The sequence below is a fragment of the Gekko japonicus genome, unplaced genomic scaffold (assembly GCF_001447785.1).
Source record: "Gekko japonicus isolate JY-2015 unplaced genomic scaffold, Gekko_japonicus_V1.1 scaffold5295, whole genome shotgun sequence".
In the NCBI taxonomy this organism is placed as follows: domain Eukaryota; kingdom Metazoa; phylum Chordata; class Lepidosauria; order Squamata; family Gekkonidae; genus Gekko; species Gekko japonicus.
In genome coordinates this window covers 15,947-41,407 of record NW_015172709.1, presented here as the reverse complement: position 1 = coordinate 41,407, position 25,461 = coordinate 15,947, and the positions used below count along the sequence as shown (strand labels likewise).

Sequence of the window (25,461 nt, the reverse complement as noted above, 5' to 3'; positions counted from 1 at the left end):
GGAGGTTCTCTTTGAGAGGGTCGCTTGGTGTGTAGGCAGGGATAGCTGGCAGGGGTGGACTGGAAGCTTCTGAAAGGTATTGACAAAACGCCTCACTAAAGACTGTGGAGTCATGTTAATAGTTATGGCAAAAGGAGGCGTAAGTCCTTTAATGGACTGATCACTTAAAAAAAAAATGGAGTAGAGCAGGGGTCCTCAACACAGTGCCTGTGGGCGCTGTGATGCCCACCCACACCTCTCCTGGTCCACCAGGCCGTGTCAGAATTCCAAAGCTGCCCAAAGGCTAGGGAGTCGGGACCCCTGAGGTAGAGGGAGGGAGAGATGGACAGTTTTCACAGTGGAGAGAGGTGAGCAGTGGCGTCGGAACAGCACATCGTCAGAGGTGTAAAATCTCCAAAGATTTTGAAGCAGCCGAAACACTGACATATATACAGAGCTTACTTCCCTATCAAACTTTGAAACTTCTTTTACTGATTTAATAACATTAACAATTCAGCATGTGAAATTGCACTACTGGGCACATTTATAGAAGTTTAAAGGAAAAACATCTTCCGTAGGAAAAATGTCCAAGAGTCCAGTTCTTCGGAAAAAACTGCTGCACCCTATGTGATCCTAATTTCTGCCATCTGAGAGATAGGAAAAAATAAAAATTTTGAAGCTGGAAAACAAATTCTCATTTAAACCAAAGAAAACGTATTATGAGGACAGGAATCATGTAGTCACGAATAGGGCGGAGTATCATCACATTGGCAGTGAATAATAAAAATGAAAACACTGAACTCTGCCAACATTATTTAATTCAAGCAAAAAAATCTTGAAAATGTTGTACGTGTCTACGGTATTTGCAAGAGCTATTCTGGTTTTTAGGCATTTTTAAATATGTGCGAGCGTGTGTGCCCCTGGAAGCCATGGCGACCTCTGGTGGCTGACCCCTCCTGGAGGATATCCAGAGAGGTGGCTGAGTGAAGCCTGCCCCCGCCTCCCACCTCTGGCATACCAGGGAGGCCTCCCATCCCAGTCCTGGCCAGGGTCGACCCTGCTGAGCTTCCGAGGAGATCTGACGAGATCAGGCTTGCCTGGGCTACCCAGGGGTCAGGGCTTGTGAGAGTTATTCTGGCTGAATGCTGCAGATCGCCTTACATAACATTTTTCATCGTATACATTTTGAGTAAACCCTTGACTTTTTCATTTCACTCCTTCCAAAAGAGGGAGAAATCTTGCAAGTTTTCCCACTGTGAAAGTCAAGAAAGTCCTCTAACTTTTTCACGCTATATATTTAGAATGAATGAAATGCTCTACTCAAAAAGAAAATAATTCAGATGAGGGTGTGTGTGTGTGTGTCCCAGCTCCTCAAAACTCTTCCTGGTTTTTTTCCACTCCCCGCCCCCCACAGGCCTTCAACACCTCTATGTACACCCAGGGATTCTTAAGGAACTCCGCTATTGATCTACCAGTATGGATGTTGTCCCCAATTCGCCACACACCTCTCCGTCACCATCACCTTTTTAACATTTCCTGGATTCAGGGCTTTTTTTGTAGAAAAAGCCCAGCAGGAACTCATTAGCATAATAGGCCACACCCAACAGCAGAAACTCATTAGCCTATTAGGCCACACCCCTGATTGTGCAGCTCATTATCATATTAGGCCACACCCCCATGTCACCAGAAGTGTGGTCATCCAGCCACACCCACCTTTTGCTTCTTATTCTGTTTACCTTGTTTGTTATCAAAACCCAGGGTCTTTTTTGTAGCAGGAACTCCTTTGCATGTTAGGCCACACACCCCTAATGTAGCCAATCCTAATGAGTTTCTGATGTTGGGTGTGGCCTATTATGCTAATGAGTTCCTGCTGGGTGTGGCCAACTTGGGAGCCAGCCGGAACTCCGTTCCTGTGCGTTCCTGCCCAAAAATAGTCCTGCCTGGATTGTTTAAGTAAGGGGTCCCCAACGTGGCGCCCACCAGCACTTTCCTTGTGCGCCACAAAGTGTTTTTAGAAAGACGGGGCTTTGACCCAGCAAGGCTTATGATTGGCTGTGCAGATTTTTTAAAAACATCACTCCCACAGCAGCGGCCACCACAGCCCAAAGATCTTCACTGTGCAAATGACGGTCAGCTGAGGCCACCCGTTTTGTGGCTGCGCTCACCACGCGATGTCAGAATTCCAAAGGCACCAGTAGGCTTAAAAAGACGGGGGACCCCTGGTGTACACAAAGCCCAGTCCGTTTTTCCCAAACCCCCCAATTCGAATCTTCAAAACGAAAACCGGAATCCTGCAGACACACAGTCCTTTGCCGAAGCCCCCCAAAGTGTGCGGCCGAGTTAAACCCGCCCATTCACCTGAAGGGGGCCACATGTGATTGGCGTAATTCAGCCCACCCTGCAGGATGCCTCTGGGAAGGTGCGGCTTGCTGGGATGCCTCACCTGAGTCAACTTCGAGCAGAGCTGCTCAAACTCTCCGCTGTGACGGGCGTAGAAACCAATCGTGCAGCTGGGATCCATCTTGCTGAACGCCGTCTTCCGAGGGAAGTTGCAATGGAAGGACTAGGAGAGAGGGGAGGTGGGAAGAAGAGAAGACTGGATTTATACCCCGCCCTTCGCTCAGATCAGAGTGGCTCACACTCTCCTTTCCCTTCCCCTCCCCGCAACAGACATCCTGTGAGGCGGCTGGGGCTGAGAGAGCTCTGAGAGAACTGCTCTCGAGAGAGTAGCTCTGACAGAACGATGGCTTGCCCAAGGTCATCCAGCAGCTGCAAGTGGAGGCGTGGGGAATCAGACCCAGTTCTCCCAGACTAGAGTCCGCGCACTCAACCATGACACCAAATGGGCTCTTGGACTTAACCACTACACCAAACTGGAGGAAAGGGTGAGGCTACCACAAAATAGTTCCAGGTGGCCAGCCGTGTTGGTCTGAAGCAGTGGAACAAATGTGGAGTCCAGGGGGGGCACCTTGAAAACCAACGAAGATCTATTCAAGGGATGAGCTTTCCTGTGCAAGGCCCACTTTTTCAGATACAGTGAGACAGAATGTGAAAGACAGAATTTGAAAAAGGGTGCCTTGCACACGGCAGCTCACACACCTTGAATAAATCTTTGCTGGTCTTAAAGGTGCCCCCGCTGGACTCTACAGTTGTTGGAACAAATGTGGAGTCCAGTGGGGCACCTTGAAGACCAACGAAGATCTATTCAAGGGATGAGCTTTCCTGTGCAAGGCCCACTTTTTCAGACACAGTGAGACAGAATTTGAAAGACAGAATTTGAAAAAGCGTGCGTGCGCATGGCAGCTCATACACCTTGAATAAATCTTTGATGGTCTTAAAGGTGCCCCCACTGGACTCTACAGTTGTTCTGCTACCACAAAAGTTACTCAATGACTAGGAGGAGCCGGATATGAGAAGAGGATTCAGGATATCAACCCTGCTGGATCAGACCAGTGGGGGTCCGTCTAGTCCAGCCTCCCGTCTCACACAGGGGCCAAGCAGTTCCTCTGGACAGCCAGCAACAGGGCATGAAGGCTGTGGCCTTCATAAGAGCATCAGAAGAGCCCTGCTGGATCAGACCAAGGGTCCATCTAGTCCAACATCCTGTCTCAGGATGGGGCTTCTGGAGGGCCAAAAACAGGGCACAGTGGCCGAGGCCTTCATAAGAACATCAGAAGAGCCCTGCTGGATCAGACCAGGGGTCCATCTAGTCCAGCACCCTGCTTCACACAGTGGCCAACCAGTTCCTCTGGAGGGCCAACAACAGGGCACAGAGGCCGAGGCCTTCCCCTGATGTTGCCTCCTGGTGCTGGGAGTCAGAGGCTGACTGCCTTTGAATGTGGAGGTTCCCCTTAGTCTCTATGGCCTGTAGCCACTGCTAGACCACGAATCTGTCAAATCTCCTTTGAAAGCGGTCTGTGCCTGTGGCCATCACTGGATCCTCTGGCACTGAATCCCACCCCTGAATCACTTCTTGTTTGGATGGCACGGAGGGAGGACCACGGCACACTGGAGGAAAAATCAGACTAGAAATCTTCGCAGCCTCCTGGGCTGTTCTGGTCACCAGAGACTGGAGAGCCAGCGTGGCGTAGTGGTTATGTCAGACTAGGAACAGGAAAACCCAGGTTCAAAACTCCCCCCCCCCGCCACGGAAGCTTGCTGGGTGGCCTTGGGCCAGTCACATGACTCTCAGCCTCCCCAACCTCCACGGGTTGTCCTGAGGATAAAATGGGGGAGAGGAGGGCGATGTCAGCTGTTCTGGGTCTCCACTGGGGCAAACAGCGGGGTGGAAAGGAAGCAGATAAATGAAACGAAACAGAGAAGATCTGCTCATCGCTTTCTATGGAGTCTTTACCAGTCCCATAGCCCCCCAAATCCCCCCCCCAGCACCCTGGATCAGCAATTAATACTTGGAAGCAGAATCACATCTCGGGGCTTAGACCTGGTGGGTAAGAATTGGGAGTGCCATTGGAACTGGGAGCGCCGCGTTGCCCGCAAGGCTGACTATCGCAGAGGCAAAACCACAGCACGGGAAAAGCGCAAAGAGATGTCAGGGAGCCTCACCTCCAAGGGGAAGTTCTCCCGGGTGGTGTCCACGAAGGGCTGGCAGTAGTGAGGGTCCAGGTACAGGAGGAAGTCATCTGGAAGACAAGGGAGGGGGGGAGGTGAAGGGTCCTGGCTAGTCCCACGGGGGCTCGGCTGGGCTGGAAGGCACCAGGCCACCCCCAACTCAGCCCGCATCAGGTTTCCTTCCCCTTGACGATAAAACTTTTCTCCAATACAAAACGGCCTTTTGCACCAAGTTTTAGAATAACTGATACAGATTTCAGAGAACTGATTAAGGGTGTAACCCTAAATAGCTACCACCAGGTGGCAACTAGATGGTGGCTGTTCCAGATGGAAGAGGAGATTGGCGTCTCAGAGCAGAACACATGCACACAAAAGTGTGTGTGCACACAGTAAAGGTAAAGGCTTCCCTTGCTCGAAAGCTCGTCCAATCTGACTCTAGGGGGCAGTGCTCATCTCCATTTCCAAGCCGGAGAGCCAGCGCTGTCCAAAGACTTCTCCGTGGCCCTGTGGCCGGCATGACTAAACGCCGAGGCGCACGGAACGCTGTTACCTTCCAAACCGAAGCGGTGCTTATTTATCGACTTGCAATTCCTTGCTTTCAAACTGCTAGGCTGGCAGGGGCCAGGGCCGGGGATGGGAGCTCACTCCGTCATGCGGCACTCGGGTCTCGAACTGCCAAACCACAGACCAGGAGGTCTGCAGCTCGGCTCCTGAACCTCTGGGCCACCACAGCCCCTGCAGAGAGTATGTAATATTTATGATGCTGGATTAAACATGTTTTTTGTTGTGCAATGAACACCAGCTTCACTTCACCTGTGTTTTTCTGCACATCAGTTGGATGTCTGGCCTGACTCAGACCCACCCACCTTTTGGGAGAGGCAAGGATGCCAGCAATTACTCGACACCAGGGGGGAAGGGGGGAGATCAGAGGTTTCCGGGTCAGTAAAGAGGCCTGCTGCCCTGGAGGTTACAGTACCTTGATATCCTACGAAGTAGAGGGAATGCCTGGGTTTTCCGCCAATGATCCCGATGCAGAAATCCAGCCTCAGAAGCTCCTGCGTGGCAAGGAGAGACAGGTGGGCCTCTCAGGATTTAATCACAGACCCCCACAAATGGCTTCCACTTTGCCAGAACACCCAAAGGATGTCCCAGAGACCGCCGTCAGGTGCCCAGCCTCCCAGGACATTGTGCGGGACAAGAACCGGGTGTCAGGGTCCTTAGCCAGGTTACGCAAGACAGGGCTTCATGAGAAGATAACTGTTTATTGGTAAATCCAGTACTAGAGACACGTGTACAGCTTGTGTCAGGAATGGCCGCCAATACTAGGGCCTCTGACTTATACTAGAATCAAACACCCCCCCGGTAAGTATGAGCCAATGGATACATCTTGCGCGCACGCGGGCAAAGCCAGCAGGCAAAGCAAAAGCCGTTAATTTTCCCAGCCGAGTAAAACTGCAGCTGGAGCATCTTCAAGGTCATGCATAAGATAACAGACAGTTGGTGAGCCAGGGAGGGCACCCCTCCACATTCCAGACAGGGCTGACACCGGGCTACGGGAAAGAAAACTTGGGTGGAATGGTGGCTGCGGGTGGCTGAAAGAGCTGGCAAGTCACCACTAGTGTTCCCTCTAAGCTGAGCGTGAGCCAGCTCACCGTCTTTTAGCCCCTGGCTCATGCATTTTTGTCTCCGCTCGGGAAGGAGGGCTCCGGAGCAAACTAAATTTATGCAGTAGCCCAATGGCTCGCTCACAACTTGAATGCCAGTAGCTCAGAAAGTAGGATTTTTGCTCACAGGACTCCACAGCTTAGAGGGAGCATCACAGCCACAGGGTTTTCAAGGCAAGAGAGGTTCAGAGGTGGCTTGCCATTGCCCACCTCAGCGTTGCGACCCTGGGCTTGCCTTGGTGGTCTCCCATCCAAGTCCTGACCAGGGCCGACCCTGCTTAGCTTCTGAGATCTGATGAGATCAGGCTAGTGTGGGTTCTCCAGGAGGCGGCCAGACCAGTGGCTAGCCACCTCTCGCTTTGCTGTGTTTCAACTTGGGCACTTGTTACAGAGCAAAAGGAAGCCCCAGAAACTCTCTCTCTCCCTCCCGCACAGAGAATGCACCTGATTCTCCGCCCTCTCTTCTGCCCCATGAAGGTAAAAAGGCACCTCCACCATCTCTCTTGTTCTCTGGGCCGTATGTCTCCAATCTTTCTCTGCGGGTCCCCAACCCCCACCGTGTCTCTCGTTCTCTGGGCCATGGGTCCCCAACCCCCACCGTCTCTCTTGTTCTCTGGGCCGTGGGTCCCCAACCTTTCTCCGTGGGTCCCCAACCGCCACCGTCTTGTTCTCTGGGCCATGGGTCCCCAAACCTTTCTCCATGGGTCCCCAACCCCCACCGTCTCTCTGGTTCTCTGGGCCGTGGGCCCCCAACCTTTTCTGAGCCCGTGGGCACCTTTGGAATTCTGACACGGGGTGGTGGGCACGATTACAATATGGCTGCCACAGGGGGACCACAAAACATCAGGGAGCAAAGCTGTGCATAGCCCTAATGGTAAAATTCAATGTTTCGGGCAGAAGCCCTGTTGAAAAGGATGCCTTTTAATCTGCACAGCCCATCAGAAGCCTGGCTGGACAAATGCCCCACCTGGCCCCCTCCTGCCCTCTAAAGACACATGGGCAGAGGCACCAGGAAAGGTGTCAACGGGCACCACACTGGGGTGGGAAGTGAGACAAAGAGAAGTTATTTTGTGCCTGGTTCTTGTGGGCCCCTGAAATGTCTGTCCCACACAGGCGAAAATGGGTTTATTGTTTCTGGGAATGTCAGAAGCAAAATCACCAAAGCAGATGTTATGACTTCCTACGTAGAAGGAAGTTTCCCTCAGCACATGCCTTTCAACTGTCAACAGCCTTTTGACAGAGAAGATGTTTTTCCGCCGTTCTTTCTGAAAGCCCAAGCAAGCGTTGTGTATATTAATCGAGGACATAAGATTAGAGGCTAGAATATGCCTTTTGTTTCAAACATTGGAGAGAGCGGTTTAGGAGTGGGGAATTGACGCTTTTACAGCATGCTATGGCCGAAGACCTGCGCCTGGCATCCCAGGATGTTACATTTATGCTTGGAGCAGGGGCTCCTCCGAGTGTCATAAATCGCAACTCTTATCGATCCTGGGTGCCAGAGGGGCCTTGAATTCTTTCAGAAGGAAGTCCTCGTGCCTTTTATTATATAAACAATTGATCAATGGATGCAAGTGAATGTAATCAGACCCCTGATACGGGGCTCTCCAAGAAGACTGCACCGACATATGATGTCAAGATATTTGTAAGCCAGTGACACTTTCCTTTGAACGTAAACTCATAGATGTCATTTAAGGCACATAAGCAGCTGCGGGAGAGAGGCAGCTTGGCACAGGGGTGTTTGTGCATCTGATAAGCACTCCGTTATCCTACTCACGGGACTCTGACTGCGTGTCCCCTCCTTAGGGCCCGGGGACTCACGGGGCACAGATCTGTGGAGCACCGGGGGCCCCCTGATTCAGGCTGGCCACAAGAACAGGCTAAGGCACTCGTCTCGGTTCCCGGGGAGAGGAGCCCACGTGTACCACGGAATCCCGCAAGGCACCCCGTTACCTTAACACAGTCCACGTAGGCGGGGTTGAGGCTGTCTCCGCCCAGCCGCATGGGCACCAGGATGATGACCGCTTTCCACTCTGCGCAGGGCTCCCACGGGGCCCTCCCTTCGCTCCTGCCGGCCAGCTGGGCCACATCCCCTTTGTACACTGAAGGCGGGGGACCGGAAAAGAGAAAGCGATTGTGTCCTTCAGCAGAAATGGTTAAGGACGCATTTAAATCCGAAGGGTTTTAATACCCTGCCTTCCAGCCGCTGAAACCTACCCCGTAGGGTCTGCGAAGATAACTGATAAAGGTCAGAATGATTGGTTTGAATCCAGGAGAGCTTTTTGATAGGGGTTTGAATAAAGCAAAGGCCCTGGTATTACAAAGACTGAGTGACACTGAATCTCAAAACGATGAAGCGATGCTCCCTATAAACGACGGCAGCTTGAAAACGTGGCCAAATTATACATCGGCTCCGTATCTCTCGAATATCATCTAGAGAGATCTAGATGGATCTTTTCGAGAGCAGCTCTGACGCATTCCCTTCCACAGTACTATTTGGCAGATTTTCTCCATTGCCCCTGCAGAAGCGCTATTGTTCCTGTTCTGGAAAAGTGACTGAATCTGTTACACACATTCTCCTGTGCTGTGAATTTTATCAAGAAGAACGACTGCAACTGATTTATTCCACTCCTCTCTAAATTCACACCACTGAAGTATTATATGAACTTTAGTCCTGAAGTACTCTGGAAATATCTCTTAGAGGATACGCAGAATCGGTAACTTATGCGGTAGCAAAATTCTGTACTATAGCAATTAGAAAGCGGAAATGTTTGGAATTACTGCAATGTGGGTTTTTTTTAAGCTCCGAGTTTTATGAATATTAAGAACATAAGAACATAAGAGACGCCAATGTTGGATCAGGCCAAAGGCCCATCCAGTCCAACACTCTGTGTCACACAGTGGCCAGAAATACCAGTGCCATCAGGAGGTCCAGCAGTGGGGCCAGGACATTAGAAGCCCTCCCACTGTTGACCCCCCCAAGCACCAAGAAGACAGAGCATCACTTGCCCCAGAGCCCCTAGCTATACCTTGTGGCTAATAGCCACTGATGGACCTCTGCTCCATATGCTTATCTAATTCCCTTTTGAAGCCATCCATGCTTGTAGCACCCACCACTTCCTGTGGCAGTGAATTCCAAGTGTTAATCACTCTTTGGGTGAAGAAGTACTTCCTTTTATCCGTTCTAACCCGACCGCTCTGCAGTTTCATGGAGTGCCCACGAGTTCTTGTATTGTGAGAAAGGGAGAAAAGTACCTCTTTCTCTACCTGCTCTTTCCCATGCATAATCTTATAAACCTCGATCATGTCACCCCTCAGTCGTCTTTTCTCCAACTCTGAAATTTCATGTTGAACACCTAGAGCACTTTAGTCAGTAACTCGTTATGAATGTTTTGTACTGTTGGATTTTAAATGGTTTTAATTATGTTTTATATTGGCGTTTGCCCCGATGTAAGCCGCCCTGAGCCCGCATTGCGGGGAGGGCGGGGTATAAATTGAATTAAATAAATAAATAAATAAATAAATATGCTGGCTTCTGACCATGATAAATATTGACTGAGGACGTGACTGTGTGCCCCAGAGAATGCGATCTGATGCCACCCACAAGACCTCTCCAGGTGATGCATGAGCCACAGGGCCAGGCCTGCCCACCTGTCCCTTTTACCTGTGCAGTCCTGAGACACGTACACAGCCACGCTCCCCAGTTCTGAACAGCAATCCACTGCTTTCCTGCAAGGGGGAGAGAGGGCGGATTTCACTGGGACGCAGTCCTGTCTGCTTTGTCGCGTTCCCCCCCCTCCCTTCCCGGCCCAGTCTCCAGTCGAGGAACCCAAATCCATGTGAAAGAGAAGAGACAAGCTGGTTGCCCACTTCGTGGTGCGAGGAGAGTGGGGAGCAAACTCCTCTTCTGTAACAGTTGGAGATAAGGGGGACCTATTTTATCGAGGGGATTTTAATCTCAATTTCCTCCCACAAAGGAATCAAGGGGCGCAGTCCAGCACGCACTGTTTGGGCAGCAGAATGCTCGAGGCAAGGCCGCAACGATGCGACTGCTTATCTGCAAGGTCACAGGTGCGGAGAGGAGATGGCTTCGCTTAGTCTATAATGAGTTAGTGTGTGAGAAGAGCTAATTGTTTATCTTTTAGGAAACCGTTACTTCTCAGACTAGGAGCGCGAATCTGAGAATCCACCCGCGCGAGCGCGAACCAAGTCTATTGGTTATTGTCGGTTTGAATTCGCTTTACTATCCCCTGCTCTGACCTTTCCCAGTTATTCTAAACAGTGAACGTGTTCCTGTTCCATCATGGCTTCAATAAAATACTACTTTGCTACAAACGTGTATTAATTGCAAGTTGTGGGGATCGGACAGATATGTCGTGTCACACTGTTCAGGAACACTTGCAAGGATTTCTTTATCTACACAACCATCGAACACGGGTGGTCTCGGAAGCAACATGAGCTCCGAAAGGGGAACGGCTGGCCGTTCTGATGCCAAAGACTCAAGAGCCAGAGAAGGCACGGTGTCTGGTGCCGAGAGCGGGACCCTTCCGTTAGTTAAATCGTGTTGCCCCTACCAGGTCAGAAGAAAAGATGCCAGGCACACATGTCTATCTGGTGTAATGGTTAAGAGCATGGACTCTAATCTGGGAGAACCGGGTTTGATTCCCCACTCCTCCACTTGCAGCTGATGGTGTGACCCTGGGTCCGTCACAAGTTCTCTCAGAGCTGTTCTCTCAAGGGCAGTTCTCGAGAGAGCTCTCTCAGCCCCACCTACCTCACAGGGGGTCTGTTGTGGAGAGGGGGAAGGGAAAGGAGACTGTAAGCTGCTTTGAGTGAAGGGTGGGGTATAAACCCAATCTTCTTCGTCTTCTCCTCCTCCTCCTCAGGGTACAAACCCAATCATCATCCTCACCATCACCACCACCACCTCCTCTTCTTCTTCCCTCCCAACCCCCTCTTCTCCCATGCCTCACAAGGTTAAGGAAAAGAGAGCCCATCCATTTGCAAAGAGATACTGTAATGATTCCTTGTTTTAGAGTGTGTGTGTCTCTGTAAATGTTTGGTTGCAGTGCAGTGAATGCAGAGTAGAGTGACTGAGAGAGACAGGTGTGGTGTGATTGGAGGATGACAGAGTGTGGGAGGAGATGTTCTGTGTGGATCTGTGTGAATGTCAGAGAGTTATAGAAAAATCAGTTTAAAAAGTCAGTTGGAGTTATTCCATTAGAGAGTTCAGTCAGTGAGTGTTCTGATAGTTCTGTGTGGGATCTAAAAGAGTGCAGTGTTATGTCTTAAAAAGTGAGACTCGAAAGCTCTGTAAGGAAGTTAAAATTATCAAGAGCTTAGCCTGTGAGGCAGCCAATATGAAAGAGTGATTCCTATTAATGTTGGATCTGAGTGTCAAAAAAGAAAAAGAAAAAGAAAGGAAAAATGGACAGTGTGTGTGATACATCTGACAGACATATTTACGTCCCTTATTCCCAAATTCCTGCCAACCTAGCAGTTCGAAAGCAAGAAATTGCAAGTAGATAAATAGGTACCACTTCGGTGGGAAGGTAACAGCGTTCCGTGCACCTTGGTGTTTAGTCATACCGGCCACATGACCACGGAAACGTCTTTGGACAGCGCCGGCTCTTCGGCTTTGAAACGGAGATGAGCACCGCAACCCTAGAGTCGGATTCGACTGGCTTTCGAGCAAGGGAACCTTTACCTTTACTTTTATTCCCAAACAGTTACAGAATAACCAACCTCATATTTTGTTCTTATTTCAATAAATCATCTTTTGTTCAAGTTTATCCCAGAATTCAGTTCTGTCTTTCCTCAGGACCACATATATCCCTGAAAAGCCCAGACTCTGGGTCACATTACCAACAGCAAAGGAGAGGAGGTTTGGAAGTCCTTAAATTCCTGGTGGCAGCAGAAAACACCCAGTTTACAAAAGCATACAAAGTGAAACCCAGTCCTCCTAAATAAGAGGACGCCACAGATGCATATTTAAACGCTGAGCACGTGGAGCGGCCTTCTACTGAGTAAGACCCTCAGTCCATTCCTCGGTCCATTACTGGTTGACTCAGACTGGGAGAGGCTCTCCAGGGTCTCAGGTGGAAGTCTTCCACATCCCCTCCGAACTCTTCCTTTCAACTGGAGATGCCGGGGATTGAACCTGGGGCCTTCTGCACGCCAAGCAGACGCTCCATCACTGAGCCACAGGCTCTTTCGTACGGACCCAACGGGGGGTCGTCTCCCAGGCAGCCTTGCCCCTGTTTGCTGGGGTGAGTGGAGACTGGCGGAGGTGGGCAGTGCCAGGGCAGGACAAGGAGGAGGCTGTCGTGAGCGCCATCCCTGCCAAACAGCTGGCCGGGTCCACCCCAAACATTCAGTCTTCATTTAAAGTGTCACTGGCCCATCTTGAGACTCAGTGACGGGGCTCCCCCATGTGGTGTCCCTGAGCACACTGGCGTCCACCGGGACTCCCCTCAGTACCCCCCGCTCTGAGACTCCGAATGAAGGGCGGGGTATAAATCCAATCCCCTCCTCCTCCTCCTATTCTTCTTCAGATTTGATTCAGTCCGAGGCAGCTTCAGGTGTTCCTGTGGACTGGTTTTCCTCGGCCTCACTACCAAGGCACTCTCACAGCCATGGATGTTGCACACTGAACACCTGTGCTCGAAAGCAACCAGGCAGTACTCTGCAAACACACCTCAGCTGAGATCGTAAAGAACTTGAGGAGGAGGAGGAGGAGGAAGGGGAGACTGGATTTATCCCCGGCCCTTCACTACATGAGGGAATATTAGAGTGGCTTACAGTCTCCTTTCCATTTCCCTCCCCTGTGAGCAATGTTCCCTCTAAGCTGAGTTAGTGTGAGCTAGCTCACAGTTTTTTAGCCCCCAGCTCATACATTTTTGCCTTAGCTCAGGAAGGATGGGGCTCCAGAGCAAACTAATTTATGCAGCAGCCAAATGGCTCGCTCACAACTTTAATGCCAGGAGCTCACAAAGTAGGATCTTTGCCCACAAGACTCCACATCTTAGAGGCAGCACTGCCTGTGAAGGAGGTGGAGCTGAGAGAGCTCTTTCGAGGACTGCTCCTGAGGACAGCTCTGAAAAGACTTGTGACTGACCCAAGGTCACACCAGCAGCTGCAAGTGGAGGAGCGGGGAATCAAACCTGGTTCTCCCAGATTAGAGTCTGTGCTCCTAACCACTACGCCAAACTGGCTTTTGGTTCCTTTAGCCGCGGCGGAGATCCATCCCTGTCCTCATTCCCCCAGAGGACATGTGCTGCGACTCCAAGTAAGCTCTCTGCTCCTTTCCTGGGGACACAATCCACTCCAGATTTTGATCTTCGTTTCGATAGCTCTTCTTCAAGAGGTTCACACTACTTCATAAAGTACTCATAATGTACAGAAGATTTTAAAATGGTATATGTAGAAGGAAAAATCCTTAGCACAGCACTCACAGTGTATAAAAGCCTTCAGACCAGTATTACAGGAAAAAACCAGGGCTATTTTTGGGCAGGAACGCACAGGAACGGAGTTCCGGCTGGCTCCCGAGTTGGCCACGCCCAGCAGGAACTCATTAGCATAATAGGCCACACCCAACAGCAGAAACTCATTAGGATTGGCTACATTAGGGGTGTGTGGCCTAACATGCAAAGGAGTTCCTGCTACAAAAAAAGCCCTGGGTTTTGAACACCAACAAGGTAAATAGAATAACAAGCAAAATGTGGGTGTGGCTGGATGACCACACTTCTGGTAACATGGGGGTGTGGCCTAATGGGCTAATGAGCTGTGCTGTCAGGGGTGTGGCCTAATATGCTAATGAGTTTCTGCTGTTGGGTGTGGCCTATTATGCTAATGAGTTCCTGCTGGGCTTTTTCTACAAAAAGAGCCCTGGAAAAAACTCAATCCTATTATAATCATTCAAAGCCGGGCACCCGATCAACAATAGAACAACAGGCTTACCAACTATTGGAGAGTTTGTAATATCGCATCTGTTTATGACACAAACCACTCCCCGTGCCGCGCACCCGCTCACCTCACAATGTGGGCGGTGACAGAGGGTCCGTACCAGTCCCCGGCTCTCTTTCCCGAGCTGCGCCCCAGATCGACGAGGCGATGGATCCCAAAAGGTGCTTCTGGCCTATCTGCGAACCACGAGATAATCTTGCAGTGACGGCCCTCCTTCTCCAGTTCGCCGGGGCTGCAGTTACGGGGAAGGGTCCAGCGTTCCGAGGGGCCCCTGCTCTGACTAGCCAGGAGGGAGGGCACCGGAGGCAGGCGGGCCACGCTGTGATGGGGTGAGGAGGAGCTTCTCCCGGGATCTGTCTCTGCCGGGCCGCTGGGGAGCAGGGCAGCTGGCCAGGTCCAGTCTGAAAAGGACAAGAGCAAGAGCGAGATGCAGCCTCTCTGCCTCAGAAGGAAGAGGGGCCGGCTGTTTGGCCCAGCAGCACATGCTCCAGAGATGCCCACGAGCACAGCAGGCGCCGAGACACAAAATCCTACACGTGGAATCAGCTGCGCACTGCTCAATACCACATGCAGCTGCTGGTGTGACCTGTCAGGTAGCCCTGTCATAGGTTTGGAATGTGGGGGGGGGTTCCCTCCCGTACGGTCTCAGCTTTCCCTGGCTCACCAACTGTTTGCTATCTTATGCTTGACCTTGTAGATGCTCCAGCTGCAGTTTTCTCGGCTGGGAAAGTTAACGGCTTTTGCTTTGCCTGCTTGCTTTTGCCCACGCGTGCGAGATGTATCCATTGGCTCATGCTTACAGGGGAGATGTTTGATTCTAGTATAAGTCAGAGGCCCTAGTAGTGGCAGCCATTCCTGACACAAGCTGTACACGTGTCTCTAGTACGGGATTTACCAATAAACAGTTATCTTCTCATGAAGCCCTGTGTTGCGTAGCCTGACTAAGGACCCTGACATGACCTTGGACCTTCTCTCAAGGACAGTCCTCGAAAGAGCTTCTTCTACTCCCTGCAACCATCTGCTCCAGTAAGAACGTTAATGCCACATATAACTGGCGCCAGGGTACCTTGAGGTGGGGCAGCTGCCAGGGGGTGGCCCACTCCTCTTGACTTCCGACTCACGCATCTCCTCCAGTACCTGCACTCCCACCCTCCCGCTGTCTGCCTGTGCGCGCTTTGGCACCCGTGCTCCCAGTAGCACGAGCCGCCCAGGGCCGCTGGAGAAGGGCGCACGGGTGGTACACCGAGAATCAGCGTTCCGAGGGGCCCCTGCTCTGACTAGCCAGGAGGGAGGGTACACCGAGAATCAGCAACCCTAGCTGCGCCCGCCGCCCAGCATCACTGGGGAAGAATCATGCAGCCGGAATGGGCAGCTGGGAGACTGCAGGGGGTGGGAGAGTGGTGGGTGGGCCAGAGGAGGAGGTGCAAGCAAGGAGGGGCAAGTGGGTGGCAATGCTCCCTCCGAACTGTGGAGTCTTGTGAGCAGACATTCTGCTCTGTGAGCTCCTGGCATTAAGGACTGGAGCCCTCCTTCCTGAGCAGAGACAAAGATGTGTGAGCTGGAAGCTAAAAAACTGTGAGCTGGCTCACACTAACTCAGCTTAGAGGGAACACTGGTGGATGGGCGGGAAAGGAGAGAGGCCTGGATCGCCCAACGAAACTCAAAGGAGGCCCACAACAGCTCAATGGAAAAGTCAACATTAAATTAGATGAGCAGAATATGTTTATGATTCATCACCCACACACGTTTTGGACAGATTCTAAATCATTATATAAGTTTTTAAAAATAAATGAAGGAGGTTATAAGTTAGGACCAGTGTTCCTCCTAAGCTGAGTGAGTGTGAGCTAGCTCACAGGTTTTTAGCCTCCAGCTCAAGCATTTTCGTCTCAGCTCAGGAAGGAGGGCTCCAGAGCAAACTAATGTATGCAGCAGCCAAATGGCTGGCTCACAACTTTAATGCCGGCAGCTCACAAAGTAGAATTTTCGCTCACAAGAGGGAGCATTGGTTAGGACTTAGCATTTGTTATTTGCAATAAGTGTATAACGTTAAGTGTGGAAAATCTTTATTGGATTAAAGTAATTGTTAATGAATGGTTGACTGTTACATTGTATACTTTGTACAAATTAGCTGTTAAAAGTTCTTTCCTTGGAATGTTTATGTTGAATTTATTGCTTCTTTCCTATTGTAATGTAAACATTACAAGAAAGTGCTGTTTTTTTAATAAAAAGAAAAAGGAGGAGAGAGGGCTGGTAGTGGGCACCCTCTGGTAGCGGGCACTCCCCCAAAACTTGGAGCCAGCCCTGATGCCACACCAGAAAATGCAATGGGGTAGAGACGCCATTGACCCAGATGGCTCTCTGGGTCTGCACACAACTGATTACAGGGGAGGCTGCAGATCCCGACGTTGATAAACTTAGTTTGTATGCTCTGGGAGGGAGCAGAGAGGCCAAACTCTGCTTCTCTGCAGGGGAGGAGGAGGAGGAGGAGAAGAAGAGGAGGAGGAAGAAGAGGAGGAGAAGGAAAAGGAGGAGGAGGAGGAGGAGAAGGGGAAGGAGGAGGAGGAGGGGGAGAAGAAGAAGAGGAGGAGGAGGAGGAGGAGGAGGAGATTAGATTTATACCCCACCCTTCACTACCCGAAGGAGTCTATACCCCACCCTTCACTACACAAAGGAGTCTCAGAGCGGCTTACAGTCTCCTTTCCCTTCCCCTCCCCACAACAGACACCCTGTGAAATGGGTGGGGCTAAGAGAGCTCCCTTGAGAACTGCCCTTGAGAGAACAGCTCTTGTCAGAACTATGGCTTGCCCAAGGTCACACCAGCAGCTGCATGTGGAGGATAGGGGAACCAAACCTGGTTCTCCCAGATTAGAGTCTGCACACCTAACCACTACATCAAACTGGTGCTCTCTCACCTCTGCCGAGGAAGTGGACGAGGAGTCCCTGCGCCAGGAGCATCTGCCCGCTGCGCAGCATGCAGCCCCAGCCACAGTCCGTGGTCCACGTCGTGCCCTCCAGCTGCTGAAACTCCCTCCGGTAGGTCAGCCAGATGCGGGAAGCAAAGTCCCGGTGGAAACGCTCCACATCCTCTGCAAGGAAGACGGCGGCCACGTCAGGCAGCGTATCTACTGAAAACATCTGTCAGCCAACTTTCTACATTGTGGAACCTCAAGGTGGCTTATGATGTAAATACAGGGATTATAAAACAAAAAAACACCTAAAAGACCACAATTTAAAATCTCAATTAGGACGGCCAGGAAACAAAACTAAAATTAGTCAACTGCAGTCCTAAAAGTGAGGAGGCCAATTTCACCTCCCTGGGGAGCCTGTTCCATAATTATGATGGTGGTGGTGGAGGAGGAGGAAGAGGAGGAGGAGGAGATTGGATTTATACCCTGCCCCTCACTACCCAAAGGAGCCTCAGAGCGGCTTACAGACTCCTTTCCCTTCCCCTCCCCACAACAGACACCCAGTGAGCAATGCTCCCTCTAAGCTGTGGAGTCTTGTGAGCAAGAATTCTACTCTGTGAACTACTGCCATTAAAGCTGTGAGCGAGAGATTTGGCTGCTGCATAAATTAGTTTGCTCTGGAGCCCTCCTTCCTGAGCTAAGACAATTTTTTTTGAGGAGGAGGAGATTGGATTTATACCCCGTCCTTCACTACCTAAAGGAGTCTCAGAGCGGCTGACAAACTCCTTTCCCTTCCCCTCCCCACAGCAGACACCTTGTGAGGTAAGTGGGGCTGAGAGAACTCTTGAAAGAAACTGCTTTTTTTTTTCAAGAAGAGCTCTGGCAGAACTATGGCTTGCCCAAGGTCATCCAGCAGCTGCAAGCGGAGGAGTGGGGAATCCAACCCAGTTGTCCCAGATTAGAGTCCGCGCACTTAACCACTACACCAAACTGGCTCTTTTTGGGTTGGTGGGACAGGCGGGAGGGCCTCTCCGTCTGATCGTAGAATAGGCCCAGTGGCAAGTGAAACGTCCACTCACATCTGTAACTTCAGGTAGCAAAGCGTGCTCCATAAATCCCCAGCTATTAGCAGGGAAGATACCCCCTTTGTTGTTTGACCAAGAAAACTCACCAAACGCAAATGGTAAAACCAACAAATGAGAAATGGAAAAGAATCTGAACACTCAGACCAGAAAAAAGTGGCTGGCACAGACCTCCTTGGCTCCTGCTAGGCAAACAGCAGACTAAAGGTAAGGAAGGGAAAGAATTAGAGCAAAGGCCGGTACAAAAAGGCCCCTTGTTCTTCGGAATCAACAGTGAGCTCCTTGGGAAACTGCAGGGTCAGAAATCCATGGCCACGCACTGAGGGTTTGCAGCCTCCAAGTGGGTAGGGGACGGATGCTGTGAGGGGTGATAACCCTAAAACACAACCTGCTAGCAGAAAGTACCCTTCAAATCTAAGCTACTCACCCTCTCGGTCAAAGTGGTAGATGTAGCCAAAGAGGTAGACCGGGGAGAGCTTGCTGAAATTGGTTTTGCTCTTGACCGTCCAACCTGGAGGAAGAAAGGAGTCAAAAGGGTCCAGTGTTGGTTAAAAAAGCAGTAAGTGGCATTTCAGGCTTACAGAAGTAGGCCACACCCCTTCTGGGGTCTGGGGTGCAAATCTGGGCAGTTCCCAGCCTCCAAAACAGTATCTTCCCTCCACCGCCAGTCCCCGCTTCATACAGTACAGAAATATGAACAGCTCATAACCTGCTCCGCTAATGATGCATCAGAAGACACTCCTCAGACACGGTTTGCTGGACAATACCTTCTTTAGCAGGAGTCTCCAATGTTGTAGATTTTCCGAGCTGTCTGGCCGTGGTCTTGGCATTGTAGTCCCTGACGTTTCGCCAGCAGGTGTGACTGGCATCCTCAGAGGTATAACACAGAAAGATGGAGTACTCTCTGGGTCAGTGTGAGAAGAAAAATGGTAGGCGGGTAGGCAGTCTTCTCACATTGACCCAGAGAGTACTCCATCTTTCTGTGTTATACATCCAGTCACAGCTGCTGGCGAAACGTCAGGTCCTACGATGCCAAGAACACAGCCAGACAGCCTGGAAAATCTACAACAACTAATGAACTCTGGCCATGACAGCCTTCGACAATATAAGTCTCCAAAATGTTGCCCACCGAGTGCTTTGAGAAAGTGGGTCGGGCCCTGCCTCAGGTCAAGGGGAGGGAATGGGCAAGCAGGGAAGCTTCTGGCTAAGTAAAAAAAGATTTCTTCTTGTTCCCACACATCCTCCTGAAACTCCTTGGGATGAAAAGGGGATGAAGTAACAGGAAGGCAGCACTTTGAGGGACATACTCTTCCAGGGTGAATAAAAATAAATTGAGGGGGGGGGGGAGAGGAATCAATTTAACACAAAACTGTTCTATCCATAGAAGAGAGCAAGAGTCTAGTAGCACCTCAAAGACTAACAAAATATGTGGCAGGGTGTGAGATTTTGTGAGTCATGTTATCGCTTAACATAAGAACATAAGAGAAGCCAATGTTGGATCAGGCCAATGGCGCATCCAGTCCAACACTCTGTCACACAGTGGCCAAAAATACCAGGGGCCATCAGGAGGTCCAGCAGTGGGGCCAGGACACTAGAAGCCCTCCCACTGTTGCCCCCACTCCCAAGCGCCAAGAATATAGAGCATCACTTGCCCCAGCCTGAACGTTAGCCTTGTGGCTAATAGCCACTGGTGGACCTCTGCTCCATATGCTTATCTAATCCCCTCTTTGAAGCCGTCCATGCTTGTAGCCGCCACTACCTCCTGTGGCAGTGAATTCCATGTGTTAATCACTCTTTGGGTGAAGAAGTACTTCCTTTGATCCGTTCTAACATGACCGCTCAGCAATTTCATGGAGTGCCCACGAGTTCTTGTATTGTGAGATACACTTCTTCAGATAATCTGAAGTTCATACCCTGCCACATGTTTTGTCAGTCTTTAAGGCGCTGCTGGACTCTTGCTCTTTTCTATGGCTACAGGGCTGCCCATCTCGATCTATTTCCTGTTACAGCCGTAATTTACAGGCAGTTCAAAGCGAATATTAAAAGCACTTAATTTAAGTGTCCTCTGCTACCTAGAAGAAGAGAAGAAGAAGAAGAAGAGATTGGATTTATACCCCGCCTTTCACTACCTAAAGGAGTCTCAAAGCACCTTACAAACTCCTTTCCCTTCCCCTCTCCACAACAGACACCCTGTAAGGCAGGTGGGGATGAGAAAGCTCTTGACAGAAACTGCTCTTTTTCAAGAACAGCTCTTATCAAAACTACGGTTTGCCCAAGGTCATCCAGCAGGTGCAAACGGAGGAGTGGGGAATCAAACCTGGTTCTCCCAGATTAGAGTCCGCGCACTTAACCACTACACCAAACTGGCTCTCCAAACTGGCTTTCACCAAACTGAAAACTCATGGGGAACTTTTCTTGAGATCAGGCACTATAAAATAACACAAAGTGTCATGTATTATTATTGCAAAGGATCAATATTTATAAGAACCATCCTTTCCCTATTACTACAAATTATTTTAAATGGCTATGTGATTACTTCAAATGTACATAAAATATTGAGATAATTTGTTTATATATTTTTCCTTACAATTTCTATTTTTAGATTGGGAATGGTGAATTTGTTGAATTATAGGGAAATAGGGTTATGGGTGATGTTATAATACTATAATGATTTACTTAGATTTATTAATCCGTTTTTAAATATTTCCTTTAATATCTGTGGAGCTGCGGTGGCTCAAGTGGTTAAGACGCTGAACTGCAGGGTGTGGAAGCATGCCGGCCACATGACCACGGAAACGTCTTCGGACAGCATTGGCTCTTCGGCTTTGAAACGGAGATGAGCACCGCAACCCTAGAGTCGGATTTGACTGGCTTTCGAGCAAGGGGACCTTTACCTTTTTTTACTTCAATATCTGTAAAAAAGTGTCTCAGCCTTTCACCATCATACCCCCTTTTTTCCCTGTACCCTATTTAAAAAAACTAAAATAATAATATATATATATATTTATAAGACCCATCCAGACACCTTGGCTGTTTCCCACCACACAGATCAATGCTGTGATCGCAGCCCTGGCTCCCACAAAGCTCTGGGCACCAGGGGCTCTCTCCTTAATGCCTCAGGCAAATTTCAGGCACCATGACTACGCTAGGTTTCCCCCAGACTCACGGAGAGTCTCTCAGATCCTAGTGACAGCAAGGCAAACACAGGCACACAGAAAGAGAGGGAGGAAGATAGACTAACCATCTTTGGTACCTGAGAATGGGACATCCGTCTCAATGCTCTCTTTGCGATTCTTTAGCAGGAAACACCACTTACTAAACAATGGGCTGAGATTACTGCGATGTGCTCTACGTGGGGCTGCCTTTGGAGACAACCTGGAAACAACCACTGGTCCAGAATGTGGCAGCCGGCCATCTGCTGTTTGGGGCTAGCCCCCGGGAACATACACTGCCCATTTTTGGGACAGCTACGTTGGCTGCCAGTCTGTTTCCGAGCGGGCAGCCGTGTTGGTCCGAAGCAATAGTACAAAATTAGAGTCCGGGGGCACCTTTAAGACCAACCAAGGTTTATTCAAAGGTAAAGCTTTGTTGGTCTTAAAGGGGCCGCTGGACTCTAATTTTGTAGTCTGTTTCCGAGTTCAGCTGAAAGTGCTGGTTATGACCTTTAAAGCAACTTCAAATACCTTTTATTGGCATACAATATTAAAATAAACATTTCCCAGTATAATCCCAGTATAATCTCTATAATCCTATAGAGATTATAAAATGGATAATCGTGGTAAACCATTCCAAGGATATGTCAGGCCTATAACATACCTCAAGTTGTCACAAGATAGATTTGACCATACAAAAGATAACTGAGTCGTACAATAAATTAAAATCTAAACCTTTAAACTTAAGTTTTTAAAATGATAAATTAAGAATCATTAATATGCTCAGTCATTCTTCCGTTTTATAAAACAATGAAGAAACTTAGCGGTCAGTTCAATGATCTCCGGGTCTCGGGAAGCAAGGAGATAATGTACCTTATTTCTATCCGGTTGGCCTACTACCAACCTAAGGGGGGCTTCTATAAATTCCACTCGAATGTCAGTTAACAATTTACAGTGTAAGAGTACGTGCTCAACCGTTTCTATTTCTCTTCCATTACATCCACAAAACCTGACTGAATAAGGAATTTTCTTATATCTCCCCTCAAGAATAGCAGTGAAGTCAGGCAGAAAAAGTAATATGGTAAAACACCAGAAAGGGGGACCCTTTAAAGCCTTTCCTGAGTCCAACCCGGGACCTTCATATCTGAAGGACCGTTGCCTTCCATATGTCCCTGTGCGCCAACTACGGTTGTCAGGCAGCCATCTGTTGTCTCTCCCACCACTGCCTGTCTGGCAACCGCTGGCGCCTGGGCCTTTCCCATCATGGCTCTGTGGAAGGGGCTCCCTGAAGGGGTGAGCCCCCCACCCCCGGAGATCTTGAGGAAGCCCTGCAAGGCTTGTCTACCAGGGCTTTGGAGGAGGGTGTGGAATAGCAGCCACCTTTTAAGGGGGGAGTGAGATAGGATTTGTTATTTTATTCTGTGTTTTTTTTTTAAATTATTCTGGTTTTAACGGGCAATGTTTTTAACTATTAAAGTAAGCTACCTTGAACTACGAGGAAAGGTGAAATATGAACAGCGTTCCGTGCACCTCAGTGTCTAGTCATGCCAGCCAATGACCACGGAAACATCTTCGGACAGCGCTGGCTCTTCGGCTTGGAAACAGAGATGAGCACTGCCCCCTAGAGTCGGATTCAACTGGCTTTTGAGCAAGGGAAGCCTTTACTTTTACCGTCTAATGCTGGCTTAATCTTAACTTGGAATGTGTGTTTTTAGCCTGTTGTAAGCCCTGCTTGCAGGGAGGGGCGGCCTAAAAGTCTAAACAATAATAAATAAATACATTTTTTGTAAAATGTGCGCTGGGGAGGGGCAGTGGCTTCCTACTCACCATATTTCACTTTGTTCCAGACAGAAAGGACTTTGCATTTGATCTTGTCCACTTCATCCGGCTCGCTGTGCTGGCCGTGTGCGGAGCCCGCCGCAGAGATGGACCTCCTGTAGCTCTCCCCGTGGATGGGGGCCCTGGAATTAAAGAGCTGCGGTCCGTCGGAGTGGGGCAGCTCATCGTGACTCAAGTACTGCACTGAAGCGGGGGACACAGAATTCATTTAACATCTGGGACCAGTCCAGGCTGCGTCCTCTCTGGCGGGCAGGGTGAGACCTCCGGGTGCATTGCCAAGGAAGCACAACTGCAGAACCATCAAAGACAAGGATTAAGTCTCTTTCTCTCTCTCTCTCTCTCTGGAAAAAGCAACTGGGGAAGCACAACAAACCCCAGACCTTAGATCCATGCAAGACCCACATGAGGGCCCTCAACCCTATCAAGGAACTGCATGAATAACTGCCACTCTATGCTCCCTACCAGGAGATGTTCCAATGAACAAAAGATGGTCAAAGGATACTAAGCTCAAAAAGCGGATTTGATGATGAGAAGAAGAGGAGATTGGATTTATACCCCGCCCTTCACTACCCCAAAGTTGTCTCAGAGCGGCTTACAATCCCCTTTCCCTTCCCCTCCCCACCACAGACACCCAGTGAGGTAGGTGGGGCTGAGAGAGCTCTCTCGAGAACTGCCCTTGAGAGAACAGCTCTGAGAGAACGTGTGACTGACCCAAGGTCACACCAGCAGCTGCATGTGGAGGAGTGGGGAAATCAAACCCGGTTCTCCCAGATTAGAGTCCGCACTCCTAACCACTACACCAAACTGGCTCTCAGTGACCATTTGCCCTTTGGGATGGAGTTTGCTGCATTTGTAAGCTCTTCTGGTTGTCCAGGGAAAGGTGGGCACTGGGGAGTAAATATTTTTTAATACATACATGTAATTTTCATCAGTATTGCAGTAAATGCCCCGACCTGGGTGGCCAAGGCTAAACCTAATCTCCTCAGATCTCAGAAGCTGAGCAAGGTCGGCCCGGGCAAGTACCTGGGTGGGAGACCGCCAGGGAAGTCCACGGTCATGGTGATACAGAAGTAGGCAATGGCAAACCACTTTGGAATATCTCTTGCCCTGGAAACCAAGCCAAAGGGCAAACGGTCACTGATCGTCAAGTTTGCTTTCTGAGCTCCGTATCCTTTGAACATCTTTTGTTCACCGGGGGCGTCTCCCGGATGTGAGTGTGGAGTCCCCGTCATCTACGCATCTGACAAAGCAGGCGCCAAAAAAGTGTATGCCACAGAAAATCGGTTAGTCTTTTAAGATGTCACAAAACTCCTGATGCTGCAGCCGCAACGGACTACCATGACGACACCTCTAGAGTTCAGCTCTCGCCAACCCCAGACAAAAGAATCTAAAGCTGGTTACTCCGTTGTTCTTACGAAGAGCAGGTGCCTCAAGAGACCCGCTGTCTGAGACGGGCCCTGCAGGTCAGGCAAACAGAAGTGGCAGCAAGCAGGCGGGTAGCTGTTAAGAGTTGTCAATTCCCGTTTTGGAAATTCCTGGAGATTTGGGGGGGCGGAGCCTGGAGAGGGGCTTTGGCAGGGTATGATGCCATACAATGGAGTTACCAGAGACCCTCTTTTTAGAGGACACGTTTGGGGGGGTCTGTCCCATTTGGGCTCTTTTGAAAAAACTGATGAAAACGTCTCGTTTTGGGGTCAGGAGGTTAGGAATATTCCTAGTTAATAGCAATCGTCACAGCTTCAATAGAAGGGATATTTAGAAGAAGAGGAGATTGGATTTATACCTCTGCCTTTTACTACCCAAAGGAGTCTCAGAGCGGCTTACAACTCCTTTCCCTTCCCCCTCCCCACAACAGACACCCTGTGAGGTAGGTGGGGCTGAGAGAGCTCTTTTGAGGACTGCTCCTGAGAGAACAGCTCTGAGATAACTTTGACCCAAGGTCATACCAGCAGGCTGCAAGTGGAGGAGTGGGGAATCAAATCCGGTTCTTCCAGATTAGAGTCTCTGAACCACTACACCAAACTGGCTCTTAAAATGAAATCTGTCAAAATGATCTCTTGCTTGATGTTTTATGATGATTGTACATCGCCCAGAGCACTGCACCAGCAGGGATTGGGTGATCCATAAGTCCAATTATTATTATTAATAATAATTATTATTATTATTAGTAGTAGTAGTAGTATCCTTTGGATACTTTGGTCGCACTGGCTGGCACCCTTTCCCTCTCCCCCCATATATATTTTGTTTAAGTTGGCCACCCTGGCACTCCAGGCGAGGGACTTCTGGAGGTAGGGTTGGAAAATACCTG

At 49.8% G+C, this 25,461-nt stretch overlaps 1 protein-coding gene across 1 annotated transcript in view; it reads right to left on the bottom strand.

The window, feature by feature from the left end:
- Nucleotides 1-25,461, bottom strand: part of LOC107119336 (cysteine protease ATG4D-like) — a 34,574-nt gene that overhangs the window by 7,177 nt on the left and 1,936 nt on the right. Inside the window, exons 2-10 of the mRNA XM_015421804.1 lie at nucleotides 23,142-23,442; nucleotides 18,590-18,673; nucleotides 17,087-17,260; nucleotides 14,242-14,575; nucleotides 9,874-9,938; nucleotides 8,163-8,311; nucleotides 5,525-5,603; nucleotides 4,543-4,619; nucleotides 2,338-2,542 (exon numbers count right to left, since the gene is read on the bottom strand). Coding sequence (XP_015277290.1) covers nucleotides 2,338-2,542; nucleotides 4,543-4,619; nucleotides 5,525-5,603; nucleotides 8,163-8,311; nucleotides 9,874-9,938; nucleotides 14,242-14,575; nucleotides 17,087-17,260; nucleotides 18,590-18,673; nucleotides 23,142-23,361 — 1,387 coding nt within the window. The 5' untranslated portion in view covers nucleotides 23,362-23,442. The remainder of the gene's footprint in view (nucleotides 1-2,337; nucleotides 2,543-4,542; nucleotides 4,620-5,524; nucleotides 5,604-8,162; nucleotides 8,312-9,873; nucleotides 9,939-14,241; nucleotides 14,576-17,086; nucleotides 17,261-18,589; nucleotides 18,674-23,141; nucleotides 23,443-25,461) is intronic.